General features: G+C 33.4%; 1 protein-coding gene and 1 long non-coding RNA gene across 2 annotated transcripts; one reads left to right on the top strand and one right to left on the bottom strand.

Moving 5' to 3' along the window:
• Positions 1-683: 683 nt before the first annotated feature.
• LOC126822202 (tubulin epsilon and delta complex protein 1) lies at positions 684-11,862 on the bottom strand. Its single transcript, XM_050550949.2, has 8 exons — positions 11,607-11,862; positions 7,659-7,758; positions 6,866-7,071; positions 6,142-6,294; positions 5,590-5,688; positions 4,842-4,928; positions 3,951-4,136; positions 684-3,133 (listed from the first exon to the last, which is right to left on the bottom strand). Exons 1-8 carry the CDS (start codon positions 11,718-11,720, stop codon positions 2,747-2,749), a joined length of 1,332 nt encoding a protein of 443 aa, XP_050406906.1. The 5' UTR covers positions 11,721-11,862; the 3' UTR covers positions 684-2,746.
• A 4,065-nt stretch (positions 11,863-15,927) lies between these two features.
• LOC126822203 (uncharacterized) lies at positions 15,928-18,563 on the top strand. The gene is made up of 3 exons (XR_007680719.2): positions 15,928-16,058; positions 16,771-17,179; positions 18,426-18,563. It is a non-coding gene; the product is annotated as an uncharacterized LOC126822203 (long non-coding RNA).
• Positions 18,564-19,895: the final 1,332 nt, after the last annotated feature.

The following is a 19,895-nucleotide window of genomic DNA, read 5'->3' as shown; positions in this document are numbered from 1 at the left end:
CTATAATTGTCAAGGTGTCCTTTACATCAATAATGCCATAGTTAAAACGAGTCCTTGTGTACCTGACATAATATTGAGAAACTACATATAGTTTAATCTTAGACTTTTCTATTTGAATGTAAATTTCTTTGCTGCTGCTTTGTGTTTAGCAAGAAAGAGATCAAAATGAATATATGCTCAAGGAAGAAGACTTTTAGGTGAGTTTAAAGTCACAAGAACATTAAAAGTGAGATAGAAATACTGTATTCCATTGGCATTTGCATGGGACTTTCTTTAATGAGATGTCTGATTTACATTAAGTTATCCATTAGGAAGAATGGAGGTGTTATAATTCCCTATCAATTGCCTACTATAATCTTTGACAATTATAATCAAAGGATTTTTTTAGCAATTGAACCTACTGTCTCCACCACATGAATTAGTTGAATTTTTCTGTAAATCACACAATCCTTTTTTTCATAAGAAAATTGTTCTCTAAACCTCCCATATAACTTGAATATAGATACGATTTCTGACATATAAACATCATGATTGTAGTTTTAGACTTCATTTTCTTAAGAATTATAATGAATTGACAGAGTTTAATGGCATATCAGTAACAACAGGGCTTTATAATAAAAAAAAGACAAACATTATCTAAAAGAGAATAACTTTGCAATTTTTTTGGAATGTTTATTGTTCAAAATAATATTCCATAAAACAAATACAATAAATATAACAATAATAATAACAAAAACAATTGTGACTCATGGCAACTACAGACAGAGCTGTAGATGGCTAAAATAGATTGGCGGGGCATCCCCCAAAAAAGTTTTGTGTTTTTTGATCATTTTAATACTTGAGATAAATATTACTACAATTCAGATTTTTTAAAGAGCTTCATTATTTGATAGATAAAAAGAGAACATTACATTCATGACTATTTATAATCAAATACTAGCACATAAATGATAGCTGTTACATACTCATTTGAGGTTGAACATTCACATAAACATACATTATGCCAGTGCTAAATCTGCCTATTGCAAGTCTTTCTTTAGACCTATAATCTTTTCTAAATTATTAATTAGACATTAATTAACTTATCCAGATCATAATCCACTCTCTATGTCATCGCTAGCCTGATATATTTACTGGATTTGAATACATTTTGTGATGAATGACTAACCTCAAAATGGATAATCAAGACTTTAGTTTTTTATTGTACCGACTTTAGTAATGATGATAAAGACTAGGCCTAAAATTCAATCGCTAATATCTCGGTTCAGAGTGAAGCAATTTGACTGAAATAATTTTCAGCATATTCTCTTTATGTTTTCTATTTTGTAACTATTACAGCAAGAACTTTCAACTCTTTATCTAATCTGCCATAATGCCCCTTTAAGTAAGTTCAACTGATATTAGTGTTCATTTACGGCTGTGTAAGGCATACTACAATGAATAAGAGTGCATGGACGGATATTCATCAAGGTTTATGCTAACTGGTACATGGAAAACTCTTTGCAAAAAGAATTCTTTAAAATCATCATTTAAAACCTCACAATATATTAACACTCCTGTGAGAATTATGTTGAGCAAAATGCTGACTAGATTATGTACAAAACCAAAAGTGAATGATACAAATGTGTATGATAATTAAACATACATTATGCAAGAGCTAAATCTGCCTATTGCAGGTCTTTCTTTAGGCCTGAAATGATATATAAACTATTAATTAGACATTGATTAACAAAACAAGACCATAATCAACTCTCGTTGGCATCGGATACTCAAGATTTTAAGTAGATTAGAACGGTTCACCATTTTAAAACTTAATTAAAAAATGGGAAAGCGAGGTCAAGTTTCGAATATACCAGTGCCCTGGTTGCCACTATGCACACATCTTGCCAAAGCTACAAACTTGGCTCAGAATGAAGTAATTTGAATGAAATTTGTAATATTTTCATTTTACATTATCCATTTTTTAATTATTATAGCAAGAATGGTCAGCTCTTGATCTAAATCTTACATAATGTATCTTTAATCCAAAGCAATATCTACCTAAATTGTTAAAATATTTAATTCTATTCGTAATTAAAATCTAAAACATATACAGAAAAATATGGAAAGTCTCTATACATCATTTGCATTTTTAGAAAAAAAAATATATATACATGTATATATATAAATATATATTTCACAGATTAATCCATTTTAAAATGTACTTAAAATGATTATTTAACATTTAATTAACAAATCAAAACATCAACACTTGATAATCTTCCAACTTGGTTTCAAATGGATTAATAAGACGGCCATAAAAACAATAGCAGGTGGTGCTCACTTTTTACCATATCCCATTTTATATCTTCTGCCGATGATAGCGAATACTGACTGTTTTTTTAGGTTTACATTCTTTTTAGAGATTCAATTTTCACAATATGTAGTTTGCAAAGGATTCTTTAAATGACATTCAGAGACTTGAACCATGAATTTAATAAAATGTGAATTCTATGGTTGACATACTACTATTCATTTCATTTAAATAACTAACTAGGTTGTGAAATTAAATTAATGCAACTTCCATATTATTACATGAAAATATTATCTACAATATTAAATTTCATTTAATGTTTAAAAAACCTAAAATATTTCAACAACAACAATGGACAAGAAACAAATAAATTAAAAATTATACATTTTGATTTTTGTAAAATAGAGTAATCATGTTGAGGAATGTAAGGTTTTCCAATTAAAAAATTGAGATTCAAACCCGTCTTTTAAATGCTAGAGGTGGAATACAGATAGTATCTGGTATTTTACTGGCCAGATTTTCCACTTCTGTTTTACAAATACCTTGATCAACCAATAAATCATGTTCTAAATTTTCTATACGTCTCTCAATATCAACAATAGCTACATTAATATCAACACTTTGACCATCTCCTTGTCCAATTGAAAAAGCAGGAGCCAGATGTTTGGATTGTCTGGCAGCAGTTTTCTTTGTTCTGTCTTGTAGAATAAATCTGGTTTCTTTTGGAGGTTTTAACATAGTTTCAGTAGCAGATAGTGATAAGTTAGCTCGTTGTAGTGCTATTTCCATATTGATGGATGTCAATAAATTATCTAAATCTTGTTCACTGATATCTTCATGCTACAATATACGAGAGATTTAAGGAGATAATTGCGACATAATAATCCAATTAAATTTAAGTTTCTGAACAAACGTTCACCTTGGAACATCTGCATTCGTATTGTGTCTAATAAGAATGCAAGTTTGAAATAGATCAGAAAGTTTTCATTCATTAGAGGATGCTCAAATGAATGTTCCGGAATCGAATTTTCTCAATCCCAGGAAAGGTGTCGATTGAGTAAACAGAATAATTTAGGATAACAAGACATGCTCTAACTGTATATGATACTATCTCAAGCAATCATTATAGCTGAAATGTTTGATCACTTCATGATTCTACACACACCATATCTGTTTTAAGAACTGTTACACGACAATCGAGCTCTCCCTAGAGTTTTTAACTTTACATTTAAACAAAACATAATGATGATCTTGAACTTTAACCTTCAAAATCAATAGCCAACTGTGTCATCTATCCAATAGGAAGAGGGGTTTAACATACACTCAACAAAACTAGGTCATTTTGGAACTAACACATAGTTCAATCTTATTCAATAAGGTCTTTAGCAGTGGGATGATATTGGAGGACCTGGAGAAAACCCACAAGGTTAGACAGGCGACCCTACTCCTTGTCAACCGTGCCAATTGACTCAATGACAGACCTTGTGATATAATAAGCACACTTTAAACCATTCGGCCACACAACCCTTCTCAATAGGAAAAGTACGTTGAATAAAATGCTCTTTATACCCAGAGTCACATGTACTGGGGGTCACAAAAATACTCAATGAACAAAACTGGTTGTGGGTGGTAAACAAAATTAATATAGTGTACAAACCTTTCTTGTCCATAGATTTTCTAATTGATCTATTATATCTTCATATTGTAAAATAGTTTCTACTAAATGTTGTCTTGTACTGTTTATTCTTTCATTACAATCAGATGGTAGATTTAAATATACAGGTATTCCTCTATGCGATGTAGAGATATCTTCTTCACTTAGTTTTAATTCAAGTACACTTTCCTTCAAAACAGACCGAACAAATAACCATGTATTACTATTGTTGATTTTGATTAAACAATTTCATGTAGATCTGAATGACTGTCTAGGAACCAGTTTACAAAACAAACAAGATATAATTCAATTATACATCTCACTAAAATGACCTAAAACTTTTTGAATTTGGTCTAAATAAAAGTGATGAATTGGATTGATGTGTTACTTTGATTAGTCATGGGACATGATTAAAGTGGAGGTCATTTTGTTTACTAGTTTTAGGCTTAATCAAATTTAATCAAATCAATACTGATATTTTGCACAAATCATTATTTTAATTCATTTCACTTGATCTGTCAGCTGATTGGTAATGCAATTCAAACACATATTAGGATAGATGGAAAAAGTTATATTCTCTAAAGATAACTGAATGCAATATTTTAAAATGGAAAATTTTTCAGTGATCAAAGTCTTACGTTTTTAGAGCAACAGCAACCGTATGCTAAATCACAAATGCAATCATTTTGGGAACACAAGATTATAGCAGCTAGTGCAAGGCTAACATACACTAATTTTCATCAAATAAACTGCATTATGAAACCTAATACAAACCAACTCCATTTAGAATAGTTCTAACTGGTATTTATAAACTGAAGTAGAGTTTCTATTCAATAACAGAAGTCCAGTGAACTAAGAATACTGTTTGTCTATTATAAAATAAAAGATAATTACCATCCAATGCCAAAATATATGTTCCTGATCTTTCCATAATAATAAATTCTGTATTCTTTCATTGTCTTTTTCTAATAAATGCAGCATCTGAAACATGTTAAATGATAGCTACATTGAAAGAATATATGCCCACCAGCTGTTTTGAATAAATGGAGACAAATATCGTCATTGTTTGTTGTTAATAATTGTCAAAGTAGCAATAACCTTAAGAAAGGTTTAAATAGCACATGCAATTACTCTGAAAAACAATAAACATTAAAGCTGACATGACAATCCAATCAAGTTTATAACAATTGTTCCAAAACTCTTTTTTTTTCTATTAGTGTTTAACGTCTGATTCCACCGTTTGTGATATCACAGACAATTCCAAAACTCTGAACTGTAGTTTGTTTTTATATAGGACTCAGTGGTTAGGGCAATAACACTGAAAAATATGTTGCAGAACTCTGAATTCTGATAGGAACCTCCTTAGCAAAATCCCAGCAAATTTGAAAAAAAAAATCCAACATAAATTATGTGGGCATATAAAAAATATTCCAAACAATGTGCTGGAAGTAGGAGAGAGGAAAATAGAGTATGTGGAGGAAATCCACACGGTTAGGAAGGCAACCTACTACTTGTAATGTTACAAGCTTGGGATCAAACCCTGTTCTTAGATAGCAGACAGATCCTATGAATAATCACCTCTCCCATCCCAACTTCAGATGGTATATACTATTATTGTTTGTTACTAATATTTGTATAATACCTTTTTTAAGTGAGCTGGATGTCTGAGTAGTCGAACTTCCATAGGTGTTAAATGGTTTCTATAAGATGTCATTGATACACCCTGTGTAGATTCATGAACCTGTAAATAATGAAATATTTAGGTATGTTAATCGAATCTTTGAAACATAGCATTACAGGCCAAACAATCCCAGCAAGAACATTTACAAGCCAAGGTTTTGCTGACAGGAGCCTGAACTCCGTGAAAAATAATCATGCAACTATGAACTTCAACAGGATTTATCCTCGGGACTAGTTGAACAACCCTAGTGAGTTTGAAAAGGAACCTAAAAGACATTGACCTGTAGAGCATTTACAAGAATTGTGGACAAATGAGTGCAAGTGATGAATATATACTTCCAAATTGATAAAAAGCTCATTATCCCATCAGTTCTTCAAATAATTATGACCTTCAAAGCTGAATTCCCTTTAAAATTTACTCAAGATTACTGCAAAATGAATTACACCACAATGAACAGAGATTTGTAAACTTTAGTTATTAGAGAGGGAATAGGGAGAGCAAAAGAGTTCTCACCTTGTGGCTAAGATTAACATCTTGAATCTGTAAAGAATATAATCTTCTCAGATTTAACTGTAGTTTACCATTTAACATCAGCAGCTTTTGTACTTTACAACTTGGTTCTTTTATATCACATTTCTTAACAGACGGTGCTAATTTCATTTCCTCCTTTTGATCAGTATAAAAAAATAAATAAAATTAAAATGAATAAAATGGCATTTAAGTCCTACTTTTCTGCACCAACCGGGCTGAGGACAGAAAATATTTAACATAGACACTTCCGACCTTTGTGTTTTGGAAAAGATGAAACTATGATTTGATATTAGCACTAAAATAATGTTCTGAATACCATTTTTTTTATTGCTCAAATAAAATATAAACCTATCAATCAGCTTAAAAAACATATTATATACATATATTCAAATGGTAGACTACATAATTTAACATGAACATGATACAGGTGTTAAGTGTCTAAGCAATAAAACATTTTTGGAAGGCGAGTTGGTCTGTTGCAGAGTTTGAAATACAACCAGCCTCCAGATCATCCAATCACATTTCTAATGGGCCTAATTTTTTCTGTATAATCTATTTTATTGTTTATTACTGTAGCTGACTACAGTGGGTATTTTCTATAAAAATTCAGAATACAATTTTTATGACCAACCAAACTTTAGATTATCAGTATGTTCAAACCATGGTCCATTCCTCAAAAACTAAGATACATGTATATCCTACATACCTCAAATAGTAAATTAGAATCATACTCTATTGGTGAAGTACAGTTGTTCATAAATTTCTCCATAATATCTTCCTTACAGATCAACCAGGCTAGAGCTAATAATAGCTCACGACTTCCAGTATTGCCGTCTGGTGATAAACATGCAAAATCTGGTAATAGATATCCCCATTTTTGTAATTCTTGTTTTACATACACACACCTTTCCTCTGAGATAAATAAACAAATAAACAGATAGATTTATCTTTAGTATTTTGAATATGACCCGATAGGCACATTCATATAAATTTATAATAGTCTGAAATTGACCAACTATAACTTGTCTTGAGACTCAACTTATAACAAATGGCTGTTAGATCATTCTGCGGCCATATGAAGGGTTTGACTGCCGAATAGTATGAACAATGAGACCTATAACACTGTGTATAAATTTAACGTCAATGGGATATTAACTTTAGTCTGTAGAGCATCCACAAGATATTTCAAAGTGATCAAGGGCCATAACTCTGGCAGTAATTATCGGAAATTGTTGAAAATCAATAGGATTCTTCATCTCATGACCTCAAACATTACATTGTGTATAAATTTAAAGTCAATCGGATATTAATTTTAGCCTCTAGACTCTAGAGCATCTACAAGATTTTTCAAAGTGATCAAAGTTCAAAGGCCATAACTCTGGCAGTATTTATCAGAAATTGTTGAAAATATATAGGCTTCTTTGTCTCATGATAAATTTAAAGTCTATCGAACCGACAGGAGAGGGCAATATAGTACAATAGCTTAAAGTTGTACTAACCCTGTGTTAACTCTGTTTCAGCTTTGACTGCGGATTCATCAATAATTCCAAAGTTACAAAAATATACCAACTGGAACATTAATTTCCATAACACTGGTGCCTGTATGAAGGAAAACAAATTATGAATAAAGAACACCATAAAACAAAAAAATTAGATCAATTCAAAATACATTATGCAAGAGCTAAATCTGCCTATTGCAGGTCTTTCTTTAGGCCTGAAATGTTATCTAAATTATTAATTAGACACTAATTAACTGATCCAGACCATAATCAACTCTCTATGCCTGCGATTAGGATCGGATTTGCTGCTCAACTTTCATTCACGATTTAATCATGAAATGGATAATCAAGACTATGTTTTTTATTGTACCGCCTTCGGTAATGATGATCGAGGCTAGGCCGAAAATTCAATTGCTCTTAATCTAATCTCCCATAATGTATCTGCAAGATAGTAAGTCTTTGTGTCCATCTCCATAGACACAATCAAACAGCACACCACACAACCAATTTGATCTCATCTAAACAACCAGAATAACTTTCACTGTTAGCCCTACATGTTTTAACTCTGACAAGCTGGTCTCAAACTGCACATAGTTCGATATCAATTATCATGCACCCAATTGACCCAATGTTCAATCTAATTAAAAAAAAGATGTAATTTTTTGTTCATTTCATCAGATGGTCAGTCCCATTAACATATAATCCTGGTTTTCAAAACATTTTCTGGATATTTCTGTATCACAGGTTTTATTTGATAAGTTAATCGGGTGTTGACATAGTTCAGCTCTGAGAGAGAGAGAGAAATGGGGTTTAACGTCCACTCGACACAAACTAGGTCATTTTGGGACTAACATATGGTGTAATTTTATTTCAATAATTCGCTTGCGCGTAGGGGTCTTTAGCAGTGGGAGGAAACCTGAGGACCCGGAGAAAACCCACGAGGTTGGACAGGCGACCCTACTCCTTGTCACGTACAACCGGGGATTCGAAACCACGCCAGTTGACTCAATGACAGACTTTATGATACAGCGCGCACACGCTAACCATTCAGCCATCCAAACCCCCAGTTCAGCTCTGAACGTAGACCTCCTTACACTTGACACTAGGTCGAGTATATGGAGGTTTACATTCAGAATCTTTTAAATAGTGATAGCACCCTATCAATAAATGTCTTTAGACCAAGATGAAGTGGTTTAAACAACCCAAAAATGAAATGGAATTTGGTAGAATTTTAATATTTTAGACTTAATCCTTCTGACCATCTACTGGTTGCCAATACCTGCATCAAAATCATTTACGAAAAAGCACATAAAGAGCCAGAAATTCTTTCTGGGAATTAAACCAGTTTTATTCAACTGAAATGCACTTACTGTCTGAACCATCGTAAATTTTGAACGGATTTCTTCGATTATAAACAAACTACTTGACTTTGGTTATTATAAACTTACCTGTGTGTTTGAAATCAACTCCCATTAAATAAAATCCATTGCACAATTAATTATCCCAACGAATAGAAAAGTTCTCTCTTGAAAAATTGAAATCCCACAAAGTTCTGACACAGAAAAATACCAATATGGAAGCTGATTACGTCACTCTTTGGGAGATATTATTTCGTAAAAGGGGGTGACAGCATAGCAAATTGAAGCGGTTTTCGCTACTTTTACAACATATCATGTTTGGTTTAAGAATTAGCTATAAGTCTCGGCTCGACATTGAGTTTTTAACTATAATAGTGAGAACTGACAGCTCTTAATCTGTCTGTATTCTTTTATTTTGTTACGGTCTTTTACATTCTAGTAAAATCTCTGCAAATTTCATAACTTTACCTTTTGAAATATTTTGTTTTAATCATTTGATGCGGTTATTTTGATCGAAAGAATGCAATCAAATTAACAATACACTCGGAAACTTCTGAGGCCAGCTTCATGATCCTTGTTAAATTATTTATAACATAAAGAAGATAGGATATTTTTAGTTTATATATGACTTTATTTTTGTGAGTATCCGTGCAATCAGTGATATTTTCTTTTTGAATAAATTTGATAGACTGGCGATCAATTGTTTCAATATAAATCTCCTATGTAATTGCCTTCAGTTTATATTTTTCATTGCCCAAACTCAAACTATCGCGGTATGTCAAATTTGTCAAGAGAGAAATGGTCTGTTTATATCTAAGGCTTGGGATGATGTGATAGTTTAAAGATTGTGTGCTATGTGTTGTTAGAACTTTGCACTTCATTAACGGTTTATTTACTAGTATACTTTAACAAGTTAATAGCGACTTTTAAGGCTTAATATGCCTAGTGATAAATTAATAATATGGGAGAGTTTACTTTCTCCTGGTGTAATCTGTATTTAGAAAAAATATCTTCTAAAATCTCCAGCCATTAACTTACAACTTGGAAAACGTGTCTTTTCCTATGCTGGTCCTTTTCTATGGAATAGACTACCACAATCAATAAAACAATCACCGTCTGTGGGCCATTTCAAATCTCAACTCAAAACGTTGTTATTTCAAAACCCTGATCTGTAAATAATCAGTGAATATAAAAACCAACAGCGCCTTAGAAACTGTATCTCTCAGTATTAACATGCTTTATAAATGACGATATTATCATTATTTTTAGTAATTAAATAACATAAAAAACATAAACACATAGGACTCAATCAAATATCAAATTGGAAAAGTGTGGTCTGTTATATGATTAAATGCTTATAATTGATTGTAATTTGTATAACCCTATTAAGTTGGAATGATGGGTTGAAGGAGCTGTCTCTAGTATTTGTAACATATTAGTTTTTCGTTATTACTGCCTATATCTAAATTAACAGTTATTAAGTTGTGATTAGTAAGGTTGGTCTGATTAACATGTTATTAGTGAAACCCTATTAAGGCTGGTCTTTGACCTTTAGCACTGATTACCTGTTATTAACCTACTAAAGGGTCAGTTATTATTATTAATGTTTGCATCATATATTTTTTTGGTGAAACCCTATCAATGTGGTCTTTGATCTTTAGTACTGATTACCTGTTATGATCCTACTAAGGGTCAGTTAGTTTCATTATTACTGTTTGTATTATGTATTGTTGGTTTAGGTACTGCTAATTATGTTAATGGTTTCTTTTGGTTTTTGGAATTAAACTGGTGTAAGCTTTAATATGTATAAATAGGCTGACTAGATGGATGTTTATCATTAACTTGAAAACATGACCTTTATATGTTACGAAATGTTGTTATTAAATAATAGAGAAGTAGTTACATCCATATATACCTTGTGTTGTGTTTTGTTATGAATAGAACTTTTTTATTCGTTGGGATATTTAGTTGTGCAATGGATTTGATTGAACAGGAGTTGATTTCAAACACACAGGTAAATTTATAAAAACCAAAGTTAAGTAGCTTGTTCATAATCGAAGAAATCCTTTTAAAATTTACGATGGTTCACTTCAGACAATAAGTGGCGTCTTTATCTTTATGGAAAAAAGAAAGAACTTCAAAGAGACATTTGAGCTTTCAACAAGAAAATAAATGTAATTCAATTTTGAAAACTACTCTAGGCTATTATAATGCTAAGGCTATTGATTTATAAGAAAAAGCAATTGTTGATTGTATTGGATTTTATAGATTACAGTAATCTATACTAGCTAAAAGTTGAAAATCTATGTCCATAGCTAGATAAATCATAAAGCCAGAGTTGAGAGATAGTTTGTATGGTACATAATGTATTTATCAACAATCATGAAATTCAGAGGCAATAACTCAAGTCAGGAACTAATTTTGAGAAAAGCTGAAAACCATCAATTCATCAAAATCAATGGTGACCTTCTTAAGATTAGCTTGGAAACTCGGATGGTCTGATTTGTTTTTTTTTTACCGACCAGCAGAGATCCCCAAAGTTCTAAAGTCTCTTTAAAAATAAAAGGGAAATAAAATGACCAAAACTAACAGCCTCTTTTTTGTTGAATTTTGCCTGTCTGAACATTTCTGGAGAAATTTCACTCGTTCCATTTTGCAGCAGTATTTTGGAAAGCAATTTTATAGTCTCTCTAACATGAGCCATATTTAATAGTGATACTTTGTATGATTCATATGTATATCAATTAAATAATTTTATGAGCGCAACTGTGAAGTTTTCAAGGCATTTTCTTTGGATTCTGAACTGTAAACTCTTAACATCTTCATAATTGATCGTTGTTGATGAGGACGCCCAAAACATTTCATGTGATGATCCACCCAACTCAACCACTAAGCGTACATCCCAAATATTATCAACTTTAAATAAACGCCTATTTTAATCCGCGTAAGATCATTAAATAAACAATATCTAAACTCTTACTTATTGTTTGTGGAAGTAATACAGAGAAATAAATGAAAGAATTCCCTCTCCAATATTTTTCCAACGGATCATCACGTCAATATAAATATTATAGAGTTATCTTTCCGGAGAACGCGAGATCGGATCGAATCGAACGAGTCGATTACCATATTACCCTTGGCGGAAGTGTGCGATGAACTCCAGAAACTATACGTCACGAACTGTCAGCTGTGGCAACAAAGAAGAAGTTTAGAAATTTGTATGCTGATGTAATTGGATTATTACATCTTCTTTAAAATCATGAACAATTACTGACTCTCACTCAGTTCTAGTTCAGCTCTGAACGTAGGTCTCATTGTTCAGAGCTGAACTAACTCAGTTCAGTCTCAACAAACTTAGAAGGATTACATGTCGTTTCGGACTCCAAAATATAATAATATGCCCCTCGATGTTTATTTTATCAAACATACATGCATTTATTTTATCAAACATACATATATTTATTTTATCATTGAACATACATTTATTTTATCATTTAGAAACGGACACATTCCAAATTTTCCAATTATTTTAATTCTAATCAGAATTATTTAAAAAAAAATATTTTGATACAGGTTTTTCTTTACTGAACAGGTGGGCTATACAATGACTGATCTAATTTCATGGTGGTTATATTCGTCCCAAATTTTCAACAGTTGGCCCTCTATATGTCGATACCTGCTTCGCTGGTGCCGTCTGAGCGAACCCTCTGACATCATTTAATTAAATCAACCTGTCCATCTATATATATATATTTGTGACTGTCGTTTGTCTGTCTGTCTGTCTGTTCGGGGTTGGCGGCTACTCTAGGTCTGCCCCGAGTCTGAAATTTGGGGTATAGGGGTAGCTCGGACCGGGGAGTAACATAGGCCAGGTGGCGTTAGTCTACCACTTCCGGTTTCGGAGTTATGACCCCGAGCGAAGTCTGTCTGTTCAGGGTTGGCGGCTACATCTGCCCCCAGTCTGAAATTTGGGGTATAGGGGTAGCTCGGACCGGGGAGTAACATAGGCCAGGTGGCGTTAGTCTACCACTTCCGGTTTCGGAGTTATGACCCCCGAGCGAAGTCGGTCTGTTCGGGGTTGGCGGCTACACTAGGTCTGCCCCGAGTCTGAAATTTGGGGTATAGGGGTAGCTCGGACCGGGGAGTAACATAGGCCAGATGGCGTTCCGGTTTCGGAGTTATGACCCCCGAGCGAAGCCGGTCTGTACGGGGTTGGCGGCTACACTAGGTCTGCCCAGAGTCTGAAATTTGGGGTATAGGGGTAGCTCGGACTGGGGAGTTATGACCCCCGAGCGAAGCCGGGTATCCTGCTAGTAATGTATAATATAGGATGTTAAATCTTTAATAAACAACAAAATCAATTAAATAAAACAAAAGGCAAGTAACATTGGTTTTACTTCAAGTTGCATCATAAGGTCTCTATGGGATAAATAAAACACATGAATGATATCTGTCTTGAGCCTCACATAAAACGAAAGAAAAAACAGTTATTACTAATATATACATAAAGAGTCTTTAAACTTTTATTGAGTCTGAAATGTCACCAGTCCGAGTCTGAAAAGTCCCAGACGGGGACCGAAAAGTCGTCAAACTGAGTCCGAAACGACGTTTGTATTGAGTCTGAAACAACGTTTGTGTTAAGTCCGAAATGACGTGCTACCATTAGAAGACTATACTTCCTATAGTTGCAATATGAAAATACCATTCTTCCCCACCTCTGTTCTAAGGCTATTTTGGAATCCTTACCTACTATTTTTCACTTAGCTGCAATATTTATTAACAGTGATAATTCTTATTCACGGCTACAATTGACACACAATTCAACACATATCATCACAGTTTGCATGGAAACAAGTAATTATGTCACAAATAGTGAAGGTGGAACACTGAAATCCTAATCTCATCTTAACGAATAGTTTTGTATCGATCGGTTGATTGATAGGCGTTAACTCCACCCACATAATCTCGATTATCAAGTAACGTTTTCAATAGCTGTGGTACCGTTAGCCTATTTGGTTTGAGACAGGGTTGCAATTCAATTCATATGACAATTATTTTTACTACAAATTAAAAATGAGACTTTTAATATTAAAGCCCCGTTTACACTTGGCCGCGATAAGCGTGTCGTTCTGGGCACGGTACCAGGCCGCGATAAATTTCAAGAGATTGACCCGTTTACATTACTCTAAAATAACCAGTCTCAGAACCATGCCAAGCACGCAAAATGTGGAACTCTTCACAGAAAAGTTAATTTCAGTCCCTATACAAATTATCCAGATGAAAACAATTATGATGGTTGATTTAGTTTGAGCAGCCATTTTGACAGAACTGATGACAGAACTGTCAAAGTTTGCGGGGGAAAAGGTCATGGTTCATTTGGCGCATGCGCTGTAATCCGGTTTATAGATAAGAAGCGAAAGTTTGAAAGGAATGGACCAAATCAATGAGGCATAATTATTGCTGACTTCTTGTTAGCCTGGGGGTACTCTTGTACTGTAACTGGTAGGCCTGTAACTCCCTGTTTGCTATTATAAATAGCAAACAGTGATCCACTGGGGCTGCAATTCAACTGGGGTGATGTTAGCTACGATGTTTATCAATTTCCATAATTTTTCCGTAAACACAAGTGACAAAAGAGCGTATACTACCGACATCGAAACTCTCATTTTAACCACAACTAAACATAATATCAAGGCCGTATATATCGAACTTTCAATCAAATTGACTGACATGCGGCCTCACTCAATCATTTAGCCTCGATCTAAAATTTCTGGAAGTATGACGTCAACATCTCCGCTTACGACGCCATTTAAAAATTTAATCAATCAATGAAATCCTGTTTAAATCAAAGCCGAATCCGTGGGTCTACAGAGTTGATTTTGTGCTTGTTGTGTAAATAAATATCTAATTTATAATTTCTATGACATCTGAAGCCTAAATAAAGACTTGCAATAATCAGATTTAGCTGTTGCATAATGTATGTTTAAGTTATGTACAGTACTGTTTGGCGTGAGTGTAATTGGAAATTAAGGAGTTATAGGTCAGTAACTTTTTTGTAGTCAGATGACTACAAAACTTGCTCAATGGAAGGCCTTAGGATGGACCATTACTGTGGCTGGAGCAAGAAGGAAGACATCAGTACTGGAACCATTTCTATTTTTGACCTTGATTCTACTGTATTCGCCACAGCCGACACACATTTATAATGATTCAACACTATTTTGAAGTAGAATTCTGCGTTTAAAAACATACACAAAATACTTTTGAATTGATCAGCCATTGCCAGACTCAAACATGTGCAAACCGCATGTTTATTTCATTGCTAAATTCTACTTGAAAATGGTGTTGAATTATTATAAATTTGTGTCAAATATAGTGAGAAATGATTCCTTTTGGCAGAAAATAAAGAATCAGGGTGAAAAATTGAAGGTTAGGGTTCTAAAAGAGCCTGAGAATAGCAGTATTTTACCGTATTTTCATATTCATATAAGTTTATAACCCAAAAATCTCGGTTCCTTTTGATATTCGCACATATCGGACCGTAACTTCCTGAATTATGGCCTGGCTCCAGTCCAATCGATTTTCAAATGAAATAAAATATTGTTTACAAATTCATTCACTAATATGATTTAAGTACATATAAGACAATATAACTTCTATACAATGTGTTAACTAAATTACTTATTAAATATATCATTAATTTAAAGAGCAAAAATTCTACAAATATTGCTACAGTTGCTGTCAATTTTCTTGTCACTAAATTCCAGTCTACAAGCATGCCAATAATCACAATTCAGCCACTTGTTTCGCCACCACAGATTAAGAGTATATTTTCATTTTTACGCTTATGTCCTCCAATATTGTAATATTCTTTTTTTTTTTTTTTCAGATAAAATAAATCTAGAATTATATGTATATTTACTGCAATAATCCACTCCATGGCTGATGATCTTTTAACAGGATGGATAGTGTACAACCCAAATAATTATACAGGAAGTATCCATACATGGTTGGAGGAATTCAGACCATCACAGATTAATCAGTAATTCATCTCATCTTACTACAAGGACTAGGGTCGCCTGTCCAACCTTGTGGGTTTTCTCTGGGTCCTCCCACTGCTAAAGACTGCTATGTGCAAGTGAATTATTGAAATAAAATTATGTTAGTCCCAAATTGACCTAGTTTGTATCAAGTAGTAGTTAAACCCCATTTCTATCTATATCTCTCTCTTTCTGATAAACAGTAAAAAAAAATTAGCGACTAAGCCAATTGATTTCACATTACTTTCAAATACTTTTGGATTTATACCCCTTGTTTAATTTACTTTCAATTATTCCTGGATTTATACCCCTTGTTTCACTTTCAATTATTCCCGGATTTATACCCCTTGTTTCACTATAATCTACACCATAGTTTAAATTTATGTTCTTTGTTTCGATTGTTGCAATGAATAACAATTACAATAATTTCTTATTTTTACTTGTAGAGTTATTGCCCTTGATTATGACAGAATCTTGTCAACATGGCAATGATATTATTCAGTATAAAGATTCGTGGTTTGACACCTTTATGTACAGCTTGGATGACTTAGCTGCCGTGGGCTTTTATTTGTTGAAATTATATGGCCTTGGTATTTAATTGTTTCCTTGTTGTACCATGTGAACCCAGATTTGGGCCCTTAATCAAAGACCCTTGATAAATACATGTAGTTTTATTGTTATTGTTTTCATCCATTTTAAAAGTTTTGATTATAGAAATAACTATCATAGACCAGAGTGCTTCGTGATAAAGCTGTCACCAAGCCTGGATATAATGGGGGGCTTATGTCGACCTTACAATTGAAAGCATCTGGCATTTCGGCAACTGGGAGCAACTGCCTCTTACAACCCACTTCAACTAGTTCCAGTCAATTGCCCATGTTTAACTTTCTGCAACTCGCTTCAACTAGCGGCACTTAGTTGCCGTTGACATGAGCGCTTGTACAACTGGTGTCAACTCATTTCCATCGAAACAACATCTCATGATAAGAGACATGTGACTTTATAAATAACAAAAATGGAAGTGAACGAAGACACCCACTTTTCAAATGTTGATGATGTCGACAATAATGCATGAATAGAATTGTGGAAGGACTGACCATGCCTTTGGGGTGCTTCTTCTAAGGTATTTACCATTTTGTTGATCACATGATAAATAAATTAAGTCATGTGTTAAGTGTTATCGTTTCAAATTCAGTAGCTCTCAGTTGTCCTCATTTGCTTATATGATGGACATAACCACATCTGCAACTGACTGGAACTAGTTGCAAAGTCGACATAAAGCCCCTTTAAGACACAATTACTGTAGTTTCTGTCATTTTGCCTGACACAGATTTGTCTTTGTCATGGCTTAAAGGGGCATTATGTAAGATTTAAATAAAGAGCTGGCCATTCTCGCTACAATATTTCAAAAATAGATAATGCAAAATGAATATATTGGAAATTTCATTCAAATTACTTTATTTTGAGTGAAGTTATCAATGGTTGTAGTTTTGACAAGGTGTGTGCATTGATTGTAACCACCGCACTTGTCTTTCTAGTCTTGGGAGGGTTGAATGGCTGAATGGTTAGCACGTGCGTGCTGTATCATAAGGCCTGTCATTTAGTCAACTGGTGTGGTTTCGAATTCCCGGTTGTACGTGACAAGGATTAGGGTCGCCTGTCCAACCTTGTGGGTTTTCTCCGGGTCGTCCGGTTTTCTCCCACTGGTAAAGACCCCTACACGCAAGCGATTTATTGAAATATAATTAAACCATATGTTAGTCCCGAAATGACCTAATTTGTGTGAGTGGACATTAAACCCCATTTCTTTCTAGTCTTAGCCTCGCCTTTTAAAATTAAATCATTAAATGGCTGAAACATTCTAATCTATTTAAAATCGGAGCCATCCGATTGCATCAAGTGTTGATTATGGTGTTGATTGAGTGCTTGATGTACAAGTTGATAAACTTTATGAAGAGTTAGACGTACAACACTTTCTGAGATAAAAAAGACGCGGGTAGTGGATAATCCGAGAATTTAATTAGGATTCGATATTTGTAATAAATAGTAAGCGATTAAAGACAACATCGTCTTATGTATGCAATGAATTCTCCTCTGACTTCCAAGAGAGATAAGTCACGTGACGTAAAGATGACCTGGTTTGATCGAATTTTTATAGCCGGGCATTTCTTCTCTATTACAATGTTTGCGAAGGATTTAAAGCAAAATTATGACAAATTAATTTGTTTTGTTTGAATATGTTTTTAGTCCATATATACCATTAAATCACCCAGTTTGTATGCGGGAATGTATCTTTAAATCTGTTTTAAAATGCTTTATTGGTATTTGGAAATGGCTATTTTAATTATTATAATGTTTTAATATTTCAGAGATAGTGGTATTCGCTGGCTTTCTCTTCGATGTCCAACAACCCAGGAATGTGGACTAGATGAAAGTGAAGATGATGAAAGTGAAGATGATGAAAGTAATTTAGATGGATTAATAGAGTCATTTGATTGTTTACAGGCCTCTGGTCGACCTATTAATACACAAACATTGACTGAATTGGCACAAATGTTCAATGTTTGTGTAGGAAAATGGATGTTTTTTACTGATACAGGAGCAAAAGTGGACTATCTATGGGAAAAAGTAGCTACCAATATTGCATCTGGAGCATTGCATCCAGCAATATCTGCAAAGGTTTCAGCCGCTGATGGTACTGGTCGCCATGTTGTGTTAATATATAACAGTAATTTTGCTGATAAAGATGAAGTTTATATAACTGAAAATGCTATTCGAAATATTGGCATCAAAACACAGATGTGCTATAAACCAGATGCATATACTTATATGGGAATATATAGAAATAACCCTTGGGGAGTAAGGCCCGTATTGTATACTAGCGTGTTTGATATCCAACAGGGTGTATCAAAAATATCAGAATGTTCTGATTTGATGAACCATGAGAGTATGGAAATGATGGATACAACATAATGAAATTGTGTTATAATGCTTGTAACACCAAGAACTTAATTGGCAATTGCTTTTGGCAGCCCCAATTCTGTGGAACAGACAACACCAAAACTTAAAACTGAACTTTTTATAAAAACTTTTTAAAATAATAATAACTTTTTAAAGTAATAATAACTTTTTAAAGTAATAATAACTTTTTAAAGTAATAATAACTGTTATTATTGTTAAAGACTTTTAATTATTGATTTATGTATATTTATTGAAAAATTATTACTATTATAAAGTGCTAGTGTTATCAAAATAGAGATATTAATATAGTGTAAATAATGAGCTTAAAGGCCTGATGAATAACTATTGGGCTGCTGTAAATTATACAGCTCGACATATTGTATGTGCTGTATGTGCGACATATTGTATGTGCTGTATGTGCGCTACTACTGACAGATATTTGGTCTCCAACATACAATCCACATGGCTAAATAAAGTGAACAGATTGATAGCAAAGATGGTTTCTTTAAGCTTTTGCGAGCTTTGGATAAATAACTGATTTGGGGAACAATTAAGAAACAGTACATTGTACATTTACCAACGAAGGGTTGGTAACAGAATATTAGTGTGCTGACAAAAAATTAGACTCTGTAACAACTAATTCTTGATATGTGTAGGCTTTAAGCATGCTAATGACTGTTAAAGTTCAGCAGCCAAACTTTGAATTCTTGTCACATTTAAATGTCTATAGCAGTGGTTCTCAACCTTTTTTGCCAACGGCACACCTTGGAACACATGAAAAAATAGCGGCACACCTGGCTATATATATATGACACTATTTGAATTTTTCAAAATAACAACATGGTAAGTCAGACGGAATACAACCGGAGATAGAGACT

Source organism: Patella vulgata, chromosome 5 (genome assembly GCF_932274485.2).
Source record: "Patella vulgata chromosome 5, xgPatVulg1.2, whole genome shotgun sequence".
Lineage (NCBI taxonomy): Eukaryota > Metazoa > Mollusca > Gastropoda > Patellidae > Patella > Patella vulgata.
This window is presented reverse-complemented; position numbering and strand designations above follow the sequence as displayed.

Coding starts and splice junctions, on each gene's coding strand:
- LOC126822202 (XM_050550949.2), bottom strand. CDS start 11,720: ATGGCTCATGTTAGAGAGACTATAAAATTGCTTTCCAAAATACTGCTG. Junction 6,295..6,865: donor ATTCTAATTTACTATTTGAG/GTATGTAGGATA, acceptor ACTGATCAAAAG/GAGGAAATGAAATTAGCACC. Junction 5,689..6,141: donor ATGTTAATCTTAGCCACAAG/GTGAGAACTCTT, acceptor CATTATTTACAG/GTTCATGAATCTACACAGGG.